This window comes from Mirounga leonina, unplaced genomic scaffold, assembly GCF_011800145.1.
Source record: "Mirounga leonina isolate KUSES-001 unplaced genomic scaffold, KU_Mleo_1.0 Mir_168, whole genome shotgun sequence".
Taxonomy (NCBI): Eukaryota; Metazoa; Chordata; class Mammalia; order Carnivora; family Phocidae; genus Mirounga; species Mirounga leonina.
This window is the reverse complement of record NW_023270426.1, coordinates 13,723,752-13,750,457: the sequence shown is the minus strand read 5'-3', so window position 1 is coordinate 13,750,457 and position 26,706 is coordinate 13,723,752. Positions and strand designations below refer to the sequence as shown.

Genomic DNA, 26,706 nt, shown 5'->3' with positions numbered 1-26,706 from the left:
GAAACAATGTGGATTAAATATTTGATCACTTTAATTAATGTTCTATGAAAACAAAAGAAGAATATTACATTCTGTGTTTATGTGGTACAAATTTACAAATCCATCTATTCAGGCAAGCTTTTTGATTGTGTGCCTCTTATTTATGTATACCTGCTCTGTCAAATTTGGAAGGATCTCCTTTATACCTTTAAGCTCTCATATTTCTAGAAGTTTTAGCTCTTGGTATTTCACTTAAAGTTTTTAGTATATAAGTCCATCCTCTTGATGGATTGTTATTTTTAACCGTACTAATATTCTTTTTTGACTCAGTTAATGCCTTTTGTTCTTGAATTCCACTCTGTCTGATATTGATTATTGATACTTCTACATTATTTCATTTATGATTTTCCTGATTTTTTTTCCTTCTATTTTCTACTTTCTCGTTTCATTTTGATGGTTTTCTTGTAGATAGAATAGAACCAAATTTTGTTATTTTAATCAGATCTACAAATTATTTGATTAGAAACTAAGCATATTTATATTTATTGTGATTTTAATATATGTGGTTTACTCACACCACTTTATGTATATGTCATTATACTTTGTGGTTTTCTTTAAATCTGTTATTTTTAGTGCTAATCAATTATTTTTTATGCCTCTATTTCCATTACCTTCTTCCTTTAATTGGTTTAAGAAATGCTGTGTTTTTCATCAAACTAGTGATTACCTTCCTATCTTTCACCATTATATTGAAGCCTCTATTGCTCTCTTAAAACTTTTGTACAGTAACAAAATTAAAGAATACCCGTTCCTCTTACCCTGAAACATTTTACATGTTTACATCTCCCAGTCCCGAGCGAAGATCTTAGGAATAATCCATTTCCAAGTCCTCATTATAACAAATACCTCCTACACTCTCCCAGTTCTTGCCATTATTTCAGGCTGTTATTAAGTTCTATCTTATCATATGACTTTTATTTGAAGAATCCTTTCTCAAAAATTACAAATTAATAACCTGTAGATGTTGTTTCACTGTATTTTAACTCTCCATCCCACACAGGATAAAACTAATGCCAGACTATTTCATCTTCTTTGTAGGTAGCCTGTTTTTTTCTCTCTGGAAATGGAGAGGTAGTTTTTCCTTTTAATCTAAGGTTGAGAGATTCAGAGATTTCATGAGGCTCTTCTTTGGAGTATGTCTTTTTTTTTTTTTTCCATTATTCTTGTCTGTGACACCATGAGACATTTTAACCCAGAGGTGAAAACTACTTTTTATTGAAGCTTAGGAAATTTTTTCCTATGGTTTCTTGATTCTCTATTTGGTTTGTGTGTGTGTGTGTGTGTGTGTGTGTGTGTGTGTTTGGAATTCATAGTATTCACATTGTGGTTTCTAGTCTCTGGCCTTGAGGTCTAATCTTTTATTTATGATACTAATTTTTTAGAAATTTTGCTGTGTTGTAAGCTACTTCTTCCATTTGATCTTCTAAACAACTAATTTAGCTTGAAGCGGTGAATATTTGTTTTTCTTCTTCTTCTGTTGAGTCTGAATATTGAAAGGGTTTACTTTCCTGAACAGAAGAAAGACTTTAGTCCTTTTATTTGTGTTGATATATCCATGAAACAAGTTCCCCCAGTACCCATACTGGTCAGGCTTCATGGGATTCTCAGCAATTACAGACTTGCTGGTTGTGAAAGATATGTTCATTTTTATTTTACTGAGCTGGAATATTAGTACTGTGACCTTTCTGCTGAAATGTCGTAGTTGTATCCCTTTGCTCTTGAGCCTCTCCTAGTGCTTATGTATTTGCCTCCAACCAGAGAGCCAGGAATGACCCACTTCATGAGTGTAGAACACTACCCATGTGGGACCACCAGTGCCATCAAGATCTGTTGACCACCTGCTCTTCTCCATGCAGCAAGTCACAGAGTCAAGGCCTCCCCGTTTGCAAGTCAGATGGACCTATTGACAGATGCTACCCATGTCCCCTTAGAAGGCCATATGATCAGTGGTCTTCCTTGCTCTTTAGCATTTCCCTAAAACTCCCAATAATTAAAACCCCATTAATGAATCACATGGCATTCACTCTTTTCTCAGGAGAAACCCCAGCCTTTCTAGTTAGATGTTACACTAGAAGTTGTCAGGACAGAATCATAAAGCAGGTAGTGTGTCTTATTTCCTGGGATGAGTGTGATTCATTAGACTTGATTGACTCAGTAACATGAGCATGGCTGCTTAAATTGCTCAGGAGGAATTGATGTGAGCACAAATTTTAATAAGAAAATAGTACATTGAATCCATATTACTGTATAAAGGCTGTCAGCAAGATAAATCACATCTGTCCCAGCATTGGTTTCCATTGATTTTGTATCTGACTTTATTGATAATGGATAAGTGTTTTGTGAGCACATACCACTTTCTCCTGAAATTATTCATACTTAATGAACGTACTGTATGTTTTTCTTAGACATCTTAAAATTTGGTACTTTGTGGATTTGACTTGCATATGATCCATCTTTTGTGTTAATCATTTATGTTTTTGGCCCCCTTATTACTCATGACAAAGTATTTTTGCCTCTTTAAGTTTCTTCTTCAAAAGTGACAGTATCCTTCTGCTTAAATAATCTTTTTAGTTTTTAATCTTCAGCTTTTTTGTTGTTATGTGTGAAGTAAGTTAATTGGTTGTGCTCTTGGGAGAGGGTGCTTTCAGTTCATAGGCATGAATTTGAGGACCACAGTTTTGATGGCCTTCATCCTTATGAAACATGACATCAAAGATAGCAATTTTGTTTGCATCATTGGCCAGCACCTAATTATCTTTCCTGCCTCTTCATTCTTCCAGAGCTCTTTGATGTCGGTGGTAGTCTTGTGCTTTGAAAGACTGGAGAACGGTGAAAGAAGTCCTTCTTTACTGAGTCCATGTTTTCACTGAGATCTTAAATAATGATATTACGTTAGAGAAACAATGCAGTACTACTGTGGTGGTTAAAATATTCACTTATTTATCTGCAGAAGCAAAAGTCTTTAATGTTTCTCTCAGTGTACACAGAATCTCTCCCTAATTGAACATGGCTAGGAGATTCATCTTTGGGAGAAACCAAAGCAAAGCAATATTAGGCTTGCAGAATCTTGGGGAGTTGGAAGATCATACCTGGGGGTGGCAGGATGCACTTGGGGGATTTTGACAATATTCATTAAAATGGTGAAGGGCTTTGGTCTGTTACGAGAAGGCAAAGCTACCAGAAGCTGAGGGTGTGACGATCTGTGTCTTGGGTTTAATGAACCCTGCATGAATGGTGCAGGGCTTGGGAGGGAGGCTGGTCTTCAAGTTCAGTCTCCATTTCACTTTTTTCTAGCTCTTTCATTCTCCATGTGAAACTTTATCTCTGACTTTTCATTTTTCCTTTGTAAAAGTGGCAGGGCACCTGGGTGGCTCAGTTGGTTAAGCGACTGCCTTCGGCTCAGGTCATGATCCTGGAGTCCCAGGATCGAGTCCCGCATCGGGCTCCCTGCTCAGCAGGGAGTCTGCTTCTCCCTCTGACCCTCCCCCCTCTCCTGCTCTCTCTCTCTCATTCTCTCTCTCAAATAAATAAATAAAATCTTTAAAAAAAAAAAGTGGCAAAAATACTTCTTTAGCACTTCAGAATAAAAAGAGATAATTTATAGAATGGGTTTTATAATATGAAGTGCCTGCCACAGAGTTAATTTTCTTCCATTCAGTGCCAAAAAACGGGCAATGAGTTCATAATTCAGCTGCAATGAGATACCCCATTTCTCCCTTTAAATGAATAAAACTTAAACCAGTTGCCTCTACTCAGATGGAGAAGGTGTAAGGATCAGCCTCTCTTCAGAGAGCAGTTCTGAGAATGTTTGAATATTTTTCAAACTGGACACTTGACCCAGCATTTCTAGTGCTAGGAATTTACCCTACAGAGAGTCCAAGTATGTAGTCAGTCAGTGTGTTCAAGAATACCCTTGCAGAATTGTGTGCACTCTAATCAATTGTGACAGTGTAAATTTCCATCAGAAGGCAAGTGGTCACTGTTGCAAGGGGGTATGTCTCGATGCCCTCGGTGGTGACTGTGTATATGAAAAAGACTCAAAGTTTATTTTGGTCTTAAAAATTCTGGTTTGCTTTACTTAAATATAGCTTTCAAAACCCTGATTATTTCTTGAGCTTTTTAAAGATATATTTTTAATTGCAGGGAAATACAGATAACATGGAATTGACCATTGTAGACCATTTTTCAGAGTATAGTTCCGTGGTATTAGTATCTTCACATTGTCATGGAACTATCACCAATGTCTATCCATTGAATTCTTTTCATCTTGCAGAACCGAAACTCCATACCTATTAAACAGAAACTCCCTGTACCCCTTGAAAAACATCATTCTGCTTTCTGTTCTGATAAATTTGATTGCTCTAGATACCTCATGTATATGAAATCATAAAATATTTCATGGCTAATTTCTTTCAGAATAATGTCCTCAGGGTTCATCTGTGCTGTAGAATGTGTCAAATTTCCTAGCTTTTTAGGTCTGAATAATATTCTATTGTATGTGTTTTGTTTGTTCATTCATCTGTCAATGGGCACTTGGGTTGCATTCACCTCTTGGCTCTTTGAATAATGCTGCATGAACCTGGATGTATAGATATTTCTTCTGATCCCTGCTTTCAGTTCCTTAGGGCATATTCCTTGAACTTTTAAATCCAATTTATAGATCTCTCTAATCTATTGAGTAGATTTTAGTAGTCACTTTAAGAGGCCTTTAAATAATATTTGGTTCCAATTTAATACTTAATGAAACACCTCCGTATCTTTTAAACTCCTTTTTTTTATATTAAATGCATGTAATTTTTAAGTACTTCACTTGTGTGACTTAACCTTTGCAAGTACTCAAATAACTCTTCTGAAGCAAATTAAAACCTAAATATATAAATAAACTTTTAAGTGTATAAGTTCACTTAAATGGTCCAGTTCTATATATAAGCATAGTCACATTTTAAGTTGAAAAAACCATCATTCTGTACTATATGTTGGCTGCTAGAATTTAAATTAAAAAAAATCATTCCGAATAGGTCACTTAACTATTTATTTTAAATTGTGGTTATAAGGCAGTCTGATAGAATGGGGCAAAAGCTGTTAAATGTTACAGATACATAATTTTTGCACAGATTTCTTAAAGCAACAATGTTAATATAATGGCTCTGATTCCCTTAAACATTTCTGTACTTAATTCTAAAATTTTCTGAGGTTGACATATGCTTTTCCATCAAGGAAGACAATTACTGTCTCAGCCATTTGAGTTTATTGAACTCTGAATATTTGGTCAGTGTGAAGTCTGGATCTGCAGACATTCAGGGCAGATTGTATTGAAACTAAGGAAACGCTTGTACCATCCCATATAAGTTTTGGGGTTGGCTTCTCTGCATGCTCCAGTTATATCTGTGATCAAAGATTGTAGCTGGCACACCAACTACGTTCTCAATTAAAACCATGATAAGATGCACTAAAAAATGTTATTTATAATTGCTCTGTCAAAAACCAAAAACTTGGTTAGGCGTCTGCCTTCCGCTTGGGTCATGATCCCAGGGTGCAGGGATCGAGTCCCGAATCGGGCTCCCTGCTCAGCTGGGGGCCTGCTTCTCCCTCTCCCTCTGCTGCTCCCTCTGCTTGTACGCTCTCTCTGTCTCTATCAAATAAATAAATAAAATCTTTAAAAACAAAAAAACCTCCATTACTGCAAGGAGACAGTCCCATAGCCAGGATCGTTAGACCAGCTATGTATAGTCTACACTTCTTCGTGACACTCACTTATACCTGCAGCTCCCACACAGCATGATCACTTGACTACATGTTGCATTTCTTTGGTTCCTGAGAATGAAAATGCCTTCTTGCCTAACTTCAAATGCTGTGCACCTTGGTGGGAAATTCCACCTATTTGCCTGTACTTTCTAGGACCAGGCAAGTCCCAGGCAAGACAAAGACTTGCCTTTGTATACTAACGTGGGAATGGATGGAATTCAATGGATTCTGGACATCTTATGGCATGGTTGGACTAGCCATAGTCCATGGTCTCTAAGAGGGCCATCCACTGCACAGCTCCAGAGGATGACATTTACATTACAGCATGTGTGGAAATCTTCCCTAAGTTATGCAGTGTGTCATCTGCTCCATTCTGCTGGCAGTTAAATGAAGAATACTGCAGCCACACGGGCGGTTGATGTATTGCTATCCCTGTGACTCTTTTCCCTTCTCGTGTGAAGCCCCCTGGAGACACCTAGTCCATTGATCTTACTGCTTTCTCCCACTTCTTAATTTATCAGTCCTCCTTTTTCTCATTTCCTGTTCCTCCAGCATAGATTCCATAGTCTGTAATTTAATAGCTGTGTAACAATCCTCTGAATTCCCTTGCCATTCTGATTTTTTTTTCCACATCTGAGAGATAAAACCCTAACCCTAATGAACCCAACCTCTGAGTGAGCCTCTCAGCTGCCTAGGGATGCTGGGAAAAGTCCTCAGGCAGGCGGATTGGTCCCACTACCAGTTCATCCTGGTCATCTGCCGTACAGAGCCCTGAATGTCACCTGGGAGTCCACTGGGTTCTCATGTCAGCTCCCTCGCCTGGGATCTGCAGTGCCATCTCAGCCCCAAATATCTGACTCCACAGCTGACCCCCACCTCCTGTTTCACAAAGAAAATAGAAGGTGTGGGAGAGGACACTGCTCACTGTCCATCTACTCTATAAATACTCTTCTTTCTCAGGCTACAACAGAGTGCTTTTCTTCTCCTTTCGAAGGATAACCCCTTCACAAATTCTGGTTTCACACTCAGGCTGTCTCCTAAGGGATCTTATATTAGAAATTATTACTCTTTTTGGTACTTATAAGCCCTCCCTTTCAACTGAGTCATTCCCATCGGCTTTTAGAAATGGTATGCGTCTTCCATAAAACAAAGCAAAACATATAAAATAAAAAAAATAAGTAAATGACAACAACAAAAAATTCCTCTCCTTCAGTTCCACATCCTCCACCAGACCTGTTTCTGTTATTACCTTCTGAAAACGTCTTCAGAGGTTACCGGGTTGTTTGTACAACAATAATGTTCAGTTTGGTTATCTAGCAGTGTTTAGCATCTTAAGAGGACTTGTGAAATTACATCAAAATTTCCAAATATATTCAATTATATTTATTTAAAGTAGAATGGTAACATAGGCTATAATAAAAAAAGAAAGTATTAGCGAGGATGCAGAGGAATTGGAACCCTCATTCATTACTGATAAGAATGCAAAATGGTGAAGCTACATTGGGAAAACCATTTGGCGGCTTCTGAAGAAGTTGAACAGAAACTCACCATACAACCCAGCAGATGGCCACTAACTGGTTAGCAAATGTGGTGTATCCATACAGTGGAATGCTAGTCAGCAGTAAAAGGGATTGAAATACTCACCCATACTATGGCATGGATGTTCCTCAAGAACATCATGCTAAGTCAAAGAAGCCAGGCAGAAAAGACCACATATTATATGATTCCATTTGTGTGCATTGTCCAGAAAAGCCAAACCGATAGTGACAGAAAGAGTAGTGGTTGACTGAGGCTGGAAATTGGCACAAGGAATCTTTGGGTTTGATGCAAATATTCTAAAATTAGATTGTGGTGATGGCTGCACAATTCAGTAAATTTACATGTACATTTAAGACAGGTGAATATACATTATATTCATGACACCATAATGAAGTTGTTTGAAAAAAAAAAAAAAAGCAGCAAGCCACCAGTTCTTGATGAGTTTTCTCATTGCACCAGCTGCTTAATGGGAATAAAAGTAGAACTGTACAAAACAAGTTAAGATGTTATATTGCATCACTATGTTTGTATCCTTTAGGTAAGTTCCTAGTACTGCAGTTGCTGGGTCATAAGCTCTGTTTTTAACTTTTTCAGGAATCTCCTTACTATTTTCCAGAGTGGCTGCACCAGCTTGCATTCCCACCAGCAGTGTAAGAGGGTTCCCCTTCCTCCGCATCCTCGCCAACATCTGTTATTTCTTGACTTGTTAATTTTAGCCATTCTGACTTAGCATTTGCAAGGACAGGGATGGAACTGGAGGATATTATGCTAAGTGAAATAAATCAGTCAAGGAAAGACAATTACCATATGATTTCACTCATATGTGGAATTTATGAAACAAAACGGAGGATCATAGGGAAAGGGAGGGAAAAATAAAATAAGCCTAAATCAGAGAGGGAGGCAAAAACTATAAGAGACTTAGCTCTAGGAAACAAACTGAGGGCTGCTGGAGGGGAGGTGGGCGGGGGATGGGGTAACTGGGTGATGGGCATTAAGGAGGGCACGTGATGTAATGAACACTAGGTGTTATATGCAACTAATGAATCACTAAACTCTACCTCTGAAACTAATTTAAGAAAAGAAGCTGTATTGTACTTCGATATTAGAAAATCAAAATAAAAGTATTTGTGTTTCACAGGTTAATTTTTAACATTTTTTGGTCATATAGTAATGAGGAAAATACCTGTTTCCAACCTACTGGCTCCAGCATACCCAAGTGATAAGCTGTTCTTTCCTTTTATATTTTGCTAATAAGCTCTGAGGATGTCCTTGACTTCAAATGGGTAGTGTGGTATACAATAATATGTAACCCACGCTGAAATCCTGATGACAAGAATGCATGGTCAGTAACATGAAATCCTTTTAGGGCTCTTTGACCATGATTAAAATGCTAGCCAAGTTTGGGACAGGATGTTTTAATCTGATCAAGATATTTACATCCCCTTTCACTGATTTGTTCATATTTTGCAAGATAGTAATTCTTGAATAAGTAGGTAATGCCGTAATTTTACATTTTAAACTAATCAGTTGCCTACCAGAAAGCCAAGTATAATGAGAAAAGAAAATAGATTCAGCACAGTTTGTAAGGAGGCAGATACTGTGTAGGCAAAAGAAATAAGGACAGGTAAACTCTTTTCCCAGGAAGAGAAGTCTGGGGTTGGCTTAATTAGAGCCTTCAACCTGAAAGGTCACATCAGAGGACAAACAGCTAGCCTCGTCCAGATATTCTCCTTCCCCAAAGAGAGCAGACTGAGAGGACATAATTTTAAGAAGGCAGTGTAGTTAGCCGAAGGAACAGATTTCCTGACAATTTGGTTTACTTAAGGATGGGATTATGAGGGAGGGTATGGAGGCTTCTCTCTGGGAATCCTGAAAGTGTGCAGAATGTGAACATAGCTATGTATGCAAGAATTACAGAAGGATAAATGGTTTATATTTTTTTGTGAAAAATACTTTTCCCACTTGTTCAGAACTTGATTTAATTTGTGCGTCTGATATTTGTTTAGAACAGCAAAATAATGGTTGTGTGAAGGACAATAGATAGGTTTAAAAAATTTACAACCTGGCAGTTTGTGGTGTGGGAAGCATGCTTGTTTATAAGGTTGACATATCTACACATATACTGCAAAGATTGTCTTTTTCAAAAATGTGATTTGCAGCCAACACATCTGTTGTTCTTATGTAAGGGATTAAAATGAGCTATTTTTGTTGAAGTTCAGCTGCAGAGTAACAGAGTGTAAACCAGCTTGCAAAAAACGTTACCTATTTTAGGGTTTTTTTCTGTGTGTTAAACTTTAAAAATATTCTTTTGCTCTATATGAGAAAGCCTTATTCTTTGTTTTTAAAAAAATAAAAGTTTTATGTGGTTTTAAGTTGTGTTTTTGTTACATGATAGCATTTAGATTATATCAGAGTTCTTCTAGCTTAGCATTTTGAATGTTAAATCCTATCCAAGTTTGCTTTTTCCCAGTACGTATTTCATAAAAATCTTACCACCATTATTGACTCTGCTTTCTTTGAATGTGAGATTGTTCTGTTCTTGGAAATCTGAAATAAACTTGTTCTGGTTTTCCCCTTCAAATGGAATTATGTCATTTGCATGAGGGCTTATCAGGAAATCCTGACTATCATCTTACAGTCCCAAGACTTAATGAACTGTATTCATACAGTCTCTGTGAAGGGGGGGGGGGGGACCCTTTTCACATATTTCTGTTGTAATTTTAAAACAAATGTGAGTTGTTTCATTAGTCAGTCTTCATGAAACTGACCTTTCTCTGATTTCCAGTGTCTCTCAAAACAGCAACAACAACACTCAAAAACTGTTTTGTTAATGATTCAGTTCTGCTTAAAAGAGTTAAATACTGATCATCTAAAAGGTTCACTGAAGTAAATTATAGGAGAAAGAGGGCTAGAGTCAGAATGCCTAGCTTTTAAGTTACCTGGAGTCTAGATCAGCCCTTCTTAATCTTGAAGGTGTGTATGACTCTCCTGAATATTTTGTCGAAATGTAGTTCTAGGTCAGTGAGTCTAGGGTAGAGCCTGAGTCTGCATGTCTAACCACCTCCCGGGTGATGCATATATCACTGGTCCATGGACCACAGTTTGAGATGCAACAGTCCCAGTAGATCATCCTTAATATCCACAGAAGTCTGCCTATTTAGCATTTGCTGATGCTTTTCTGAGCTGGAAAATGGTACAGTCTTTTAGAGTATAGAGATTAAATAATAGTAACTTACCTAGAAAGAATCCATGACAGGGGCTCTTATTGCTACAGTCTTCCTGGATGAACTACACAGGGAACTAAACAGACTGACACAGAAACAAAAATCAAATTGTTAGAACTTAGTGTTTATAGACATACTAGACTGCTCAGATATATTTGTGATATGGAAGGGTATATCATTATTGGTTCTCTTCTGATTCTGATCTCGTGTCCACCGGTTGGGAAAGAAAATCTTTGCTAGGTAAAGAGAGAGTCCTGCAAGCAGGTGCTGATGGTATGCAGGTGAGGGATGGCAGTGAGATGAGACTGCCAGCTTGGTGTCAGAGAGAAGGACACACTTCTCTCCCCCACTGCCATGTAGAACGGCAGGCCTAGCATGGCCAGATCTTCCAACTTTTCAAGAAAAGCCAGAAATAGAAATTTCATGTGAAATTTCCCAATTTAAAAATGTTGGCTACTAATTTAAATTCTTTCAGAATATTATTCAGGCCAAGAAAACACATCTGCGTCCCAGACACAGCCCTTGAGCCACCCGTTTACAGCGTCTGGTGTAAAATACATTTGAAGTCTCCTGAAGCAGTCCTCATGATTGAAAAATGAGGAATTTTCAAAATGAAACTTGCCAGCCTTTTGTCTTTAGACACTCGAGTCAGAAGAAATGGCCTCTGTTTTATGTGTTTGGGGCTACTGGTGGAAGGTTGGTGTATGGTCATAAAACCTGTCTTTCCGTCTTCTTTCACATTCCAGATTACAGGACAGGCCCTTGTTTCACTCAGGTCAACAACCAGATGTGCCAAGGGCAGCTGACGGGCATTGTCTGCACTAAGACTCTGTGCTGTGCCACCATGGGACGGGCCTGGGGCCACCCCTGTGAGATGTGTCCTGCCCAGCCTCAACCCTGCCGACGGGGCTTTATCCCCAACATCCGCACTGGAGCTTGCCAAGGTGAGTTCGCCGTCTGCCTGCGTGCGCAAGCTTGCCACGTGTGGGTCTCCTTCACTGCTCTCGGAGGATCTGCCCCTAATACCTCCTACCATCCAAACTCCTGCCATCTCCAAGAGGGGCCTCATTAGCAAGCCTGACTAGAGATGACCTGATTATTAGCCACCTAATGAGTAATCACTTTTCAGGTCTTGACATAAATGGAGAAGAGAGTAGATACAATGAAAAACTGGGGGGGCCTCATTAACAAGCCTGACTAGAGATGACCTGATTATTAGCCACCTAATGAGTAATCATTTTTCAGGTCTTGACATAAATGGAGAAGAGAGGAGATACTATGAAAAACTGGGGAAAATTAAAAAAAAAATTGTTTTTATTAAATTAGCTCATATAATCAGAGGTCAGACCACTCCCAGATCTTCATCCAGGAGGCACTACACTCTCCTTACCACAACCCCTCAAACTATACACATGAAAATACCCAGGAAAATGTTTTTCTCTTTCTTGTATTCTCATTCAAGATATGGGAATCTAGGCTCAGGTTAACACTGCCCGCCATTTTTATTAATAGTGTCTGTAGAGGCCCAGTGTAAACTCTGTCCTTGAATGCCGTTACTGAAGAGTTTATATCCAGTTGGTTACAGTCTGGTCTCTGAGCAATCTTCCCAACCACATCCTGGTGTATATTTTATGTATCAGGGCTAGACTAGGGATCCCTGAGGATGCTGCAGTAGTAGATACCGACCCAAGTCATCAAAAAAAAATGGTTACATTTTCACTGGATAATTATTATAATTAATTTTCAGCCACCACAATTCTTACCCTTTTTTGGCTACTTCTCTGATATCATATCACGATATACATATCATGTATATTAAACCCATTTTTAGAGTTTGGAAATAGCTCTATAATGAGTTCTCTTATGGCAGTAGGATCACAGGAAAATGGAAAATGACTTTTGTATTATTCAGAGAAATGATATTCATATTTGAGACATGACGAGTCAGGTTTATTTGTTATCACGAAATCATATATGAAGTTAGATTCCTGAGGTCTTTCAAATTGATGTTAGTGACCAGTATCACAGAAACAGATGTCATCTACCCAACCCCTGTAAATGGCTTATTGCAGAAAGCCAGTCCAGTGTCCTAAAACCCAGAAGAGAGTTATAATTTGGGAAGCCTGCATGTAGCTTCAATTCACTGAAGAATAATCATTTAGGTGCTCTGCATAATTTGGTAAACGTATCTCTGACAGTGGCCTCTACAGATTTTTGTTAGTTTTGTAGTTTTGTAAAAGTTAATGTTAAAAACTGGGCTGTATCCAAACTCTTCCAATGAGAACTATAGGGATGCCCAAGGGATGAACCTACATGTCAGCTGTGGACTTAGAATGGTTTTGTGTTTTGTCTCTTGGCTTATTATCTGTCACAGGTCAGACCTAATATGGAAACCATGTAAATGTCATTTTTAGTCTGCTGTTTTTGGGGCACCTGGGTGACTCAGTCAGTTAAGCGTCTGCCGTCGGCTCAGGTCATGATCCCAGGGTCCTGGGATTGAGCCCCACATTGGGCTCCCTGCTTGGTGAGGAGTCTGCTTCTCCCTTTGCCCCTCACCCCATTCTTGTGCACTCTCTCTCTCTCAAGTAAAAAAAAAAAATCTTTAAAAATAATAATAATTATCTGCTGTTTTCTATGGGTAATAAAAACCTCTATCTTTGATACAATTACCAGTCTGATTTTATAGTTTCTGATAAAGTAATTTTTATAGAAGATATACCATATATTATATTCACCATACTTCATAGCTTTCCTAGATTAGAAATAGAATACAGTAAAATTTATATAATTTATATAGATTCCTATTAAAGAGAAAATACTATGTAGATCTAGACTAATAATGACTGGATTTACTAAGGTAATACTTTCTGTTTATTCTATAGCGTGTATCCCTTTCTGATATACTTGCTCATTTATTGTCTTTATTGCTTTTACTTTCCCCCCCAGTGAAAATGTAAGATCCATTAGGTCATAAATCTCTTTTATTCATTAATGTCTCTGAGGCATCTGGAAGAGTGCCTAACATGTGGTAGATACTCAGTAACTATCTTTTGAATTAATAAATGGGATTAACACACTTCCAGAAACCACTATTTTGTAAAAATAGTCCAGTTCAGAAAAACTCTTTTAACTTCAACCAAAACATCCCCAATTACTGAATCCTCATCGTCTACATTTGCGTTTAAGCTTTTTTCTCTTTACCTTTATATTTTGTCAGAGAGGCCTAGTTTTTCTGAACACACTTACGAAATGTAGGATCTGATCTCAAATTTCCCTAATGCCCTTCAGGATTTAGTAATGTCTGAAGGCTTATTTATTTGATTTTGTTTATGCAGTGAAGATAAGTTTTCAGTTCCATTTGCCTAAAAATATAATGGATAAATACAGCGACAGGAACAAAATGAAACTTGCCACATGGTTAAAATATCTGGAAAAGCAAGTTTAAAAAGTTCTGCTTTATTTCAAAATCATGGCATAGTCAGAAGCCTCTCAATTAAATACTAATCCACAGTTCAGGCTATTTTAAGACTGCATCTTAATGTGATTTCATTTTCCCTTTAAATTCCTAGACTGTTTCCCAAATACTCTGCCAAATTGATTTAGAAGATACATGGCATGAAAAATATAACATGATAAAACATGATACATGCGTGTCATACTTTTTACAATAATAGTGATCTTTTTGATTGTATAATTGAAAATTTTTGAGTTAAAAATAACTTTCAGATGCATAGAAGATGACTGCAAATAGCTTTATATTGGTTCTAAAATGTGGTTTATATTAGCCAAGAAAGGACATTTCTGAAGTTCGAAACATAATGTTACTCTGTAGTTGATGCAGTTAGTGAATTACCTTATTTGTGGCTTCAGAGGACATGAAATATGATCTCGTATTAAACAGAGTAACTGTTCATATGTAGATTTCCATAAAATTTATATCGACTCCTATTTAAGAGAAAATACTGTGTAGATCTACTAGATTAGTACTGAGTAGATTTACTAGGATAATACTTTTTGTTTATTCTAAAGCATGTATCACTTTCTGATATGCTTGATTATTTACTGTCTTTATTGCTTTTACTTTCCTCCAGCTGGAGTGTGAGATCCATTAGGTCATGAGTCTGTTTTTATGATGATTCTTAAGTTGATACTTAAATGAAAATTAAGATGATACTTAAAACAAATTACGCTGTGAAGAGAAGAGTGCATCTTTTATATTTAACTGTTGCCATGATGTCCTTTTGGACTGAAGTGAACATTGTCAGGGCGGTGCACATTCTTAGCGTGCTGGCTGCTTGGTCGTAATGATTCATGGCTTCTTGCGTGTTGAGAGCCATTTCTGTTCTACCCCTTCTGCCCAAGACTAACTCACATTTAGTTTTGCACTTCCTTCTATTTTCTTCAATATCCAGAGTTAAATAATACAGGCCTTAAAATTTAAGCTGTCATAAAATGAGTGAATTAAAGGTTTAAAAAGTGGCGTTAAGCCCTTTTTGAAGAATATATACAAACTTTAAATATGTCACAAACTGCCATGTGCATCTGTTGTATTATTTTCTTAAAGTTTCTTACTCTCTTTTAATCTGTACAGTCTTCATGAACCTACTCTAGTTGATAGGATATTTTATTTAATATTAGTACTTGACTTTAAGTCTTTTAGATTTTCAAATGAATAGGGTCATCTAAAATTTTTAAAAAATATATTAAAATTTGTAGTTACTAATTTGTTATTTGATTTTTAAGAATTCGTCTTTCAAACTATTCCAACCATTGCCCAAACTGAAAAGATGGCAGAAGCAATTTGCTCATTAAATTGTGTCTTTTGCTTTGTCCTGGACAATAGTAATGGGCTGACATTGAGCCTCTGTTCTATTCCCTGCCAATTGAGAGGCACAAGACATCAGACCTACACGACAAGAGTCAGGACCTAGCTAGGACACAGGACAAGGACTTGAATAAAGAAACAACAGTACAGACCCTAAATCAGTCCCTGCCAAACCAATGGTGCTGTGTGTTTTTTTCAAATGATTACGGTGTTCAGAAATATCTAATTCATTTACTCAGGTTGTGCATGAGAAGTGTAGAGAAGCTGTACCTCCCCTGAACCCACACAGGCATGGCTCGTCCCTCAGTCATAGATGGGAAGGAAGATGCCCTCAGTAGAAAGTTATTTCCGGGCCTTCTTTACAGCCCCAAAAGGAAAGGAGATTTGGTTCATTTGATTAGTATAAATTATTAAAGACATATTTATCTGGGCTGTCTACATTTTTCTAGTTAACCAGATCATTATAAAGTTTAACTTCCGTTGGCACTGTGTGAAAACAAGCCATTCCCATACAATCCAGAAAATTTACTTAAATCATAATTAATTGTAGAAACTCCCTCTTTTTTTTTAAATAATGTGTGGGTGATATATGTGTGTGTTGTGTATTATATCTTAATGAAAGAAGATGTTACTTGAAAGACACATTATACATGGTGAAATTTCAATGAAGTAAGCACAGGGCTATTCCTATATACTTCTACACTTCACAAACATACATCTTAATGAAGGAAGATGTGATTTGAACAACAGTTTATATGCAATGTGGTTTCAGTGAGATACACATTACAGCTATTCCCATATGCTTCTACACATATGTTTGCAGGTGCTTAGATCTTAATGACAGAAGATGGTACTTGAAAGATGAATTATACAGTGTAGTTTCATTGAGTTAAGAACAAGTCCATTCCCATACATTTCTTTTTTTTTTTAAGTTTTTATTTAAATTCCAGTTAGGATACAGTGTAATATTAGTTTCAGGTGTGATTCAGTACTTTTCATACAGCACCCAGTGCTCATCACAACTCTTACTTAAAGATAGAATATGCTCCTTCTTCTAACTGAAGAAAAACTAACAATAAATAATAGAAAACAAGATCTTCTAAAATAAAATTCTGCTCCCCCCAGTTGAAAGCAGTGATGAACACTTGAAACTGTTGGGAAGTCTTTGGGACAGGGCAAGTCTTCTGAGTATTTACTCTGAGTCTCAGCATTCTGAAAGGCTCTTCATAGGCTGTGGATCTCCTTTTGGAGAGGCCCCTGAGTGAGAGAGGTCTACTACAGATCCTCAGGGGAAGTTGAAACCCCTGGTGAATATCTCAGAGAGTGTGTATCTGAAAAGGCAGAGTAGAGGTTCATACCCCCACCCGAAAGTTGAAAATTAATACAAAGGCAAAAAAAGAAAAAGTGGGAGAGAATTTGGTAAGCAGGTACCAGTAAGTATTTCATATAGAAATTTCTTTCAAACCAACTTGTTTCTTCTTGGGCTCTCTCCACTTTTGCTTCAGTAGGAAATGGCCCCATTTAAAGATGAGTAATAAAGGGAAAAGGTCTACATGTAACAACTGAAAAAAAGAGAAAAACATTTGAAAGAGGCAAGTGAACATGCTTCAAGGAAGAATAACCCAAATAAACACAAGATTTATACATTTCTTAGCTTCAGGAAAGGAAAAGCAGTTTGTTTCTTCTCTTAAAACGTGCTCAATGGAGAGTTATAAGAATTCAGTAAAGACAACCAGAGATAAAAAGTGGGTTGGTAGTACTCAAACAAGAAACTGAAGAAGGATTTGAAACTTTACCTAATGGAAAGCAAATAATACATATATACATATAAGCATACATGAAACTGAAAAAATATCAGTGACAAAAGTTAAAATCAAGGAAACCACAAACCATAATGTCAGAGAACAGTAATTAGGCAATGATTATAAAGAATCTGATACACAGTGAAATCAGACTAAAGGAAGCTGTGGAAAGGAACTGAAGAAGAGTCTTAGAGATAAAATAGAAGGATTTTCTAAAGTGGATAAAAGCATCAGGCTGCAGATTGGAAGGCACAAAACTTCAATAAAAATCGGAATTAAATGGAATCCCATCGGCAAAATAAAACAGAATTAGCAAGTATTTTTTTAAAGGAAGTACCTTGAGTCTGAAACTTCTCTAGAGCAACTCCTAAAGACCAGAAAACAGTGTGGCAGTGTTTGCAGACTTCTGAGGTAATGACCTCTGCTTGATTTGACATATTTTTAAATGAAATTATTTTAGTTGCTTTGTAGAATGTCAGTAATAGGGGGACCAGAGTGAAAGCAAAGAAACCATTTAGAAGGTTGCTATTGTAGTACAACAGATATATGTTGGAGGTTGAGACCAGAATGGAGTATAGGAATGAGAACTTAAGTTTTAAAAATGGATCTAATTTGGTGATGGGCAAAGTTAACAAAAAAAATGAGTTCATAAACTAGAATTACCATTACCTTCTCACATGATTTATAACCTTAGTTAATAGACATACACTGAAGAGATTGTATAAGGTTTAAGTTTCAAAAGATTTGAATTCTAAACCTGAAGCTAATTACACTGTATGTTAACAAATTGGAATTTAAATAAGAATTTGAGAAAAAAAAGAGAAAGATTTAGCTTTATTCTATAAAATCCTTACATGTGATTTGAAGTTGCTGTACATTTAAAGAAATAGTTTTTGTTTGAACTGAAGGAATGAACAACACATCTATATAATCAAGACAGTGGGAAACTATTCAGACGTTAGTTGCTTACATTAGCACTTTGACAATGTAGAATGTCTTGTGTAGTTTGAAGGTCTGAGGCTTGCTTTTTTTAGAGAGTGCTTGTTATGTTTCTAGGTTCAAGTTGATTATTTCTACAAGATATTTGTAAAATTTTTGCTTTTCATTTTAATAATTAACTACCTAAAAGAAATTAATTCTGTATGGCTGCGTGGTCTAGGATACTTCAAAAATAAAGGTTTTATTTTTCCTTCTAGGAAAATACTTTTTAGGCAATTACAAAATAAGCCCCATAAAGTCGATTTGCTTTTTCCTTTGAAAAATTACTGAATCTACTAAATATGGAGTCAAAGATTTTATGAATAGTATTAAGGGATTTATAGGTTTGGCCCCATTTTTCAGCTTATATCATGATATTCTTTCTCTGATTTATCTTCCAGGAGAAGAGGTTTCTGGGGATGTCTTATACCACACTGTAATGAGGGTGGAAATGTAGTACATTTTAAAAAATAATGTGGTTTGAAATGTTCTGAATTAAACAGTTCAGTATATAAATTTCTTGTTATATATTTCATTCTAGTTGTTTTGTTTGGATCAGATATCCTTAAATAAGACAATGAAATCTACTTTAATTTCAGTATAAAATATTTTGGGCTATTGTAATTTCTTCTAGACAGATAAAATGAGGAAGAAATAATAAAGATGCTAAGCTTTTTGTAGGCTTAAATTCTCTAATTTACATACTCTAAGATACAGCAAACTTGTGGACTTATCAAAAAATAATAGGGTAAATCAATGTATACTGACTTAGAGATATATCCACAAAATAATTTCAGTGAAAAAAAAAAGCAAGATGCAGAACAACACATAGAGTGTGATCTTACTCTTGTTACATAGCCACCCAAGAGTCCCTAGCTATATATATATTTTTTTGTACAGGCTCTTTATCAAGTTGGGGAAGCTCCCTTATATTCCTGGTTTATTGAGGGTTTTGAAATGACTAAGTATTGAATTTTGTCACTTGCTTTTTTCACATTATAATATGATCATGTGTTTTCTCTTTCTTAGTCAACATGTTAATATAATGCATTATACTGATTGATGTTTGAATGTTGAAGCAAACTTAAATTCCTCGGATTAACCTCACTTGGTCATGATGTATTAATTTTTTATGCATTGCTAAAGTTGCCTTGCTAAGAATTTTTGTGTGCCTATTCAAAAAGTATATTATTATGTTGTTTTTTTTCTTGTAATATATTTTTCTAGCTTTGGGGTAAGGGTAATGCTAGCCAAATAAAATGGGTAGGCTAGTGTCCCCTGTTCTCTTTTTCTGCAAGAATTTTTGTACAGGGGCGCCTGGGTGGCTCAGGCGGTAAAGCGTCTGCCTTCGGCTCAGGTCATGATCTGAGAGTCCTGGGATTGAGCCCTATGTTGGGCCAGGCTCCATGCTCAGGAGTCTGTTTCTTCCTCCCCCTATGCCTGCCACTCCTCCTGCTTGTGCTCTCTCTCTCTCTGTCAAATAGGTAAATAAAATCTTAAAAATTTTTTTGTGTGTGCAGCTCACCTGCTTATTTCTTCCTTAAGTATTTGAAAGGATTCAGCAGTAAAGCCACCTAGGCCTAAAGTTTTCTTTGTGCAAGAATTTTCAAGTATGGGGAATCTGAGTGTCTCAGTTGTTAAGCATCTGCCTTCGGCTCAGGTCATGATCCCAGGGTCCTGGGATCGAGCCCCGCGTCGGGCTCCCTACTCAGCAGGAAGCCTGCTTCTCCCTCTCCCACTCCCCCTACTTATGTTCCCTCTCTCGCTGTGTCTCTATCAAATAAATAGATAAAATCTTAAAAAAAAAAAAGAATTTTCAAGTATGAATTAAATTAACTTCAATAGATGTAGGTCTGTTCAGATGATCTCTTCTTGAGTGAGCCTTGGTAGTTCTATCTTTCTAGGAATTTGTACACTTTATCTAAATTGTTGAATTTAGTGCCATAATGTTGTTCATACTATTTCCTTTGATCCTTTTAATCTCTGTAGAATTTGATCAGATCTAATCAGTTTTACTTGTATTTCCAGAGAGCCAGGTTTTGTAGTGACTGATAATCTCTGTTGTTTGACAATTTTTCTATTTTATTATTATTATTTTCTTGCTTCTGTCTACTTTTGGTTTAATATGCTCGTCTTCTTAAAATTTCTTTACATAAAAACTTAGGTAACCAATTTTAGACTTTGCTCTTTTTGTAAATAAGCATCTTAACTCTACGTATTTATCTCTAAGCACCGCTCTAGCTGGGTCCTACCAATTGTGATATGGTGTATTCTCATTTTTCATGTGATTTCTTCTTTGAATCATGGATTATTTCAGAGTATATTGTTTAAATTCCAAATGTTTGAGGATATTCCAGATGTTTTTTATTATTCATTTCTAGTTTAAATCTGTTGTGTTTAGAAAACATACTATGTATGAGTTTAATTTTTTTATGTTTAATGAGCCTTTTTACATGGCCTCAGAATATGTCTTGGTAAAATATCCCATGTGCTCTTGAAAATAGCTTATATCCTGCTAAAGTTGGGTGGGGTGTTCTATAAATGTCAACTAGGACAAGTTGGTTGAAAATACAGTTCAAGTCTTATGTATCCTTGCTGATTTTCAGTCTACTTGTTCTGTTAGTTACTAAGGAATATGAAAATGTCCAACTATAATTGTAGATTTGTCTCTTTCTTTTTTCAGGTCCGTCACTTTCTGTTCTGGGTGCTTAACATTTTAATCAGCATATACACCTTGTACATTATTATGTCTTCTTAACGAATTGACCCCTTTGTTATTATGAAATATCCATCTATATCTCTGGTAATGGTTCTTGTTCTGATGACTGCTTTGTACAATAACTTAGCCACTTCAGCTTTCTTTTGATTGAGTACGTGATACATCTTTTCATTCTTTTCCTTTTTAAGCTATCTCTGTCAAAGTGGGTTTCTTGTAAGCAAAATAAATTACATCTTTTTAAAAAATCAATTATGGCAATTTCAGCCTTTGTAATTGAATTACTAATACCATTTACACTTCCTATGATTATCAGTATTATTGATTTTAAATCTGTATCTTACTATTTCTTGTCTTTTTGTCCCATCCATTTTTTATCCCTTTTTGCCTGCCTCTATTAGAGTGAGTATATTTTAGTATTTCATTTTATCTCCATAATTGGATCATTAGCTCCATCTCTTTAACATTATAAAATGTTAGTTTTATTTAAAATTACAAAATTTAGTGTTTGTCTTTACATATTTAACTTACTGTAGTCTGTATTCAAGTAATATTATGCCACTTGACTTATAATGTAATAATTTTACAATAGTATTCTTTTCTTTCCCCCTTTAATCCTTTAGCTATTGTGGTTATACTATTTACTTCTTTGCATTTTGTAATCTTCAAAATACATTACTATTATTTTGCTGTTGCTGTTTTCAACAACCAGTTATCTTTAAGTTTATTTAAAAATAACAAATAGGTCTTTTAAATTTATCAACATGCTTACTAAATTTTCAGTGCTTTTTTGGTTTTTATATAGACCATAATTTTCACCTCATTTTTATTTTTCCTCAAGAACTTTTTTTTTTTAAAGTGGGCTCCACTCAGTGTGGAGCCCAGCATAGGGCTGGAACTCACGAACCTGAGATCAAGACTGAGCTAAGATCAGTAGTTGGACGCTTAGGCAGCTAAGCTACCCAAACACCCCTCCTGCTAAAGAACTTCTTTTAACATTTCTTGTGGACTCTTAACTTTTATTTGTCTGAACATCTTTATTATAGTTTCTTGGATTTCATTCGTCAATATTAAGATTTTTGGTTCCTAAATGGATAAAACTAATAGCTTAAAGAATGAAGAAGATAATTGCCATGTTTAAAGTTTTAAATTTAGAAAAAGAGTATGACACTACTAATTCGAAGGGTACATATACCCCAGTGTTTATAGCAGCATTATCAACAATAGCTAAATTATGGAAAGAGCCCAGATGTCCACTGACTGATGAATGGATAAAGAAGAAGTGGTATATATATACAATGGAATATTACTCAGTCATCAGAAAGAACAAAATAGTGTCATTTGCAACGATGTGGATGGTGCTAGAGAATATTATGCTAAGCAAAATAAGTCATTCAGGGAAAGACAAATTCCATATCACTGATATGTGGAACTTAAGACGCAAAATAAATGAACAAAGGAAAAGAAAAAGACCAAGAAACAGACTCTTAACTCTAGAGAACAGACTGATGGTTACCAGAGGGGAGGTGGGTGGAGAGATGGGTGAAATGGGGGATGGGGATTAAGGAGTGCACTTGTGATGAGCATCAGGTGATGTATATAAGTGTTGAATTATTTAATTCTACACCTGAAACTAAGCTGGATGTGAACTAACTAGAATTTAAATAAAAACTTGAAAAAAAAGAGTGTGACAAATTCAATGTAACACTGTTTAAGGGATACAGACAACTTTCAGATGAAGAAATCTGAAAGCTAACACACATAGTAATTAGTAATTAGAGAAGTGAAAACTAGAATTAATATCCCTTTACAATTATTAGACCAAAGAAAATTAGGATTTTGGATATTTATGTCATGTGTTAGCCGGGAGGGGAAAAAAGACCCCACAAGAATCCTCATGGACAATAGAGGTTGGTGAACTACTTGTAGGTGTATGGATTGCCAGTGGTATGAAGGCATTTTGACTGTTGGGCACTGTTTATTCATACCGGGTGTATATATATACTCTGTGATATAGTAATTCTGCTCTGGGTCTACAGCAAAGGGATTAAGAGTCTCTGAGTTTACACAGTCCATAGTTACCCAACTCCATAAAGAGACATGGTAGAGACTTTGATTTTATCATGCCCTGAGCTGGTGAGAAGAAGATGGACGTAGCCTGAGCACCCATCACCAGGAGAGTGAAAACATCCAGAAGCGTTCTGCAGGAAATCAAAGCAAGAGATCGGTTTTCCACACAACAGGGATGGATTTTCTTAATAAAAAATAAAATTCCAAGAGAAAATAACAATGCAAATGAGATCTATACCGTACATGATTAATATGAATTAAAATGTATGCCTACAAAGTGGTCCCAATTCCCCTTACACCATGCTCTTGAGAATAACTGATCTTTCTCTGTACATTACATTAAAGAAATAGGTGTAGATATTCTGGAAGGTAGGGGTATCTTTGTTCACAGTGCTTTCTTCTTGCAGATGTTGATGAATGCCAGGCGATTCCTGGGATATGCCAGGGAGGAAACTGCATCAATACCGTGGGCTCTTTTGAGTGCAAATGCCCTGCTGGTCATAAGCAGAGTGAAACTACTCAGAAATGTGAAGGTAAGTGTCTGCATTTGGAGGGGCATGTTTACTGATGGCTCTGAATCCCAGAAAGTCATAATTTCATTTAGAATTTTGAAGAAGTCAATCATAGTTAAAATTCTTTATTTTAGTGGGAGGATGAAGGCATAGATGTTAGAATGGTTTTGTATCGGTTTGTGTGTTTAATGGGTTTGATTTAGAAAGAGCCAGTGAACATTTTACAAGGGGTTTGTTACTCAGTTTCTCTGTCGTAGTGGGAATGGGAGTCATCAGCCCTTTATATTTTTCCTTAATAAAGTGGTTTTCCAATTCACTTACACAATTATATCAAAAGATTAAAATTCTGAGTGAAGTACAGTGTCTGTCATAAAGTGATGCATTAGAAGTTGGCACTCTGTCCTATGTTATTAAATAAGTATTTGGAATTTTGTGTTGAATATTGTTTCTCGGCTGCCTGCCAAGTGAAAAAACCAGTATAATTGACTCAGAGAGAATTTGGAAATTACTGCAACAGGTATTCTGTGAAAGAATAGCTTACTCAAATACATATCAAAAAATAATTTTCTGGAATGTGATTATAATATTGAATGTGAACTGAATATAATTTTGAAATATGAACTCCATAAGCATTCCTCATAGAGGATAAAATCACTTGCTATATTTATGTGTGATTGGAAGCTTTATCATTATTACAGAATTCAAGAAGCTTCTAAAAGTGTCTAGCTTTCCTAACATGGATAGAATGTTGTTAGAATAATTAGAATATTCTAACATTATTCTAACATTAGAATAATGTTGATACTTCCAGTAGAATGATTACTTACATCAATTTATTCCCATTGAGGTAATTTTTTAAAGGCAAATACTATATTTTCATTTTTTTGTGACATAAGCATTCATATCTACTCAAAGTTTAGAAAAAAAATTATTCCAGAAATTTGTTTTTGGCAGTCTGGCTTACCTGAGGTGGAAAAATGTGAATTTGAGCTTACATGGGAATTCAGTAAATCTGAAATTGATTTCATATGCCTGTTATGATTTTATCTGGGAGCATTTTCTGAGTTGAGTAAACTAAAAGTAGCAAATACATATTATAATTGCTTCCTGTGAAGAAACCGTCACAAGTTTATTTAGGCCTGTTTACCTTCAGTAACTAAAATCATCTTTTAGTGTACATAGTTAAGTCTTCTGTTCTTTCCTTTCTAAAAGGCAGTATTTGGGGGTTATTTTTTGTTGCTTGGTTATAAAAAGTTTAGTCCCTCTCTGTAGAAAAAACAGTTTGGGAAAAGGTAAAATCTAAAGTTTAATTATAGAAGACAAACAGGAATACGAACTATTTTTTTGGACGGGAGGTAGAGGTAAGTACATGCTATGGTTCCAACACCAGAAATCATAATTCCATGAACCCAGGGAACATGTATCATTCTATATTTTCTATTTGGCTTACTGCCTTTCTAGTCTACTCTAAATTAATCGTCATAATTATATACAATTTACATTTTTTCAACTTAATTTCATGCTTCCACAGAAGAAAAGGTAATAAAGTGTGGCTAATTATATTAAAGACCCAATAAATTCTCTCTGAAACTCCTAGGAAGAATGTCTGTACAGCTTATGCCATTTAAATATAATATTGATAACCAAAGTCTGCTTACATTGGAAAGGTTAAGAAAAATACTTGGAAGATGGGAAAATTAAGTGAGCCCAGGAGTTGGACCAGTGAGATGGGGACTTGCAGAAGGTCTGGGTTAAGCTGCTGTATCCTTGCTACTGCTTGTATTTTCCTTCCTGGCCTCTTTGGGGGTTAATTCTATATGGCTCAACCTTTTGTCATTGTGCTTCACTTTTTACTTCTGAAATACTATCTAGACTAGATCCAAGGGTGGTAGACTTAGGAACAAAGACAGTGTTTGATAGTAGGTGAGAAGGCACAGCCACTGACTGATGAAAGTGGTTGTGACATTTCCATTAATCATCAGACAATGTATTTCTTCTTAGTTGAAAATAGAATGAGCCTTTTCCACATCACACTTCATCAAAACAACATATAGAGCCAAGGCAGAGTTTGGAGGGAGACAGTGCAACTCTTTATTCACACTTGTCTATGTTCTTTAGTAAAGGGGGCTGTCGACGTAATGTAGGCACCACCCAGAGCCTGAATCCAGTCCTCGCCTTCCTTACTTCCTGCCCAGGCAGCCACATCCACTTAGCCATTGCCCAGAAAGAATTATGTGATTTAATATTTGGGATTGGTGGGGAATAGCAGAATTGGAAGAAGTGGTGATTAGAATTTGAAAACTAAAGGTTTTATGAAGCCTTTACTTTGTGTGTAAGTCATATTTATTTGGATATGTCTTAAAAGTAACGATTACCAAATTTCCTTAAGTAATAGTGTTCTTTTATGTAAAAGATCAAGTGGTATTTCCTTACATAAAACTATTTATTGTAATTGGTAGCATGATGTATCTGGAAAGACTGTAAACTATTGCTGCACTCAGTGACAGCTTTGAATTATAGTGAGTTTATGTATGGTTTATACAGTGTCAGTGTAAAAATGTTGACATAAATTTAAAGTTAGTATTTGCCCTAAATAAAAATGTCACCATAGCAATTACTTTTGACCAACTGTCAAAGGTAAGATATTTTAGTTTTCTATGTAGCTTACAATGTGAACATAAAATATAGTAGTATTGGAAGATTTACATGAAAATGATGACCTTTCTGTTTCTCTTATGGCGCATATTAGATTTCTGTTCATACGGCAATGAAATTTTCTAAAATCTTTTTCAGCCTAAGTTTCTGGGTTTGTTCAGAAATAAGAAAGCTAACCACTGTTTTGAATCTGAGTCATTTGGGGGAAATGGTGGGCAGCAAAGTGAGGTCATTAACTTTAAAAAATTGTGTTACTCTTTTTTTGGTGGATATCTGTAGGTTGACCATCTCACTCCCAACACTTGGGTAAGATCCTTGAGGGCAAAAACTCTGTCTTGTTTATTGCCATATCCTCAAGCCTGGAACTGTTCCTGCTATATCTATCGCAAGCTCCTAAAAATATATGTTGAGTAATTGGGAGTATGGTGGATAATAATTTAATTTCCTTGACTTGGGTTGAGTGTCCAAAAAGAAAGGTAAAATGTAGGGCCAGAGTTAAAATTGTATTTGGAAAGAGGGCAGTGTCCCATATTATGGGAATTTTTCCTTCACCTGATTTTTTTTTCATTTCCTTAATAATCTTATTTTGCTCTGGTTACCA

The 26,706-nt window shown here is 36.0% G+C and overlaps 1 protein-coding gene across 1 annotated transcript in view; it reads left to right on the top strand.

The window, feature by feature from the left end:
• Positions 1–26,706, top strand: part of FBN2 (fibrillin 2) — a 261,369-nt gene that overhangs the window by 56,184 nt on the left and 178,479 nt on the right. Inside the window, exons 6-7 of the mRNA XM_035014042.1 lie at positions 11,294–11,491; positions 23,346–23,471. Coding sequence (XP_034869933.1) covers positions 11,294–11,491; positions 23,346–23,471 — 324 coding nt within the window. The remainder of the gene's footprint in view (positions 1–11,293; positions 11,492–23,345; positions 23,472–26,706) is intronic.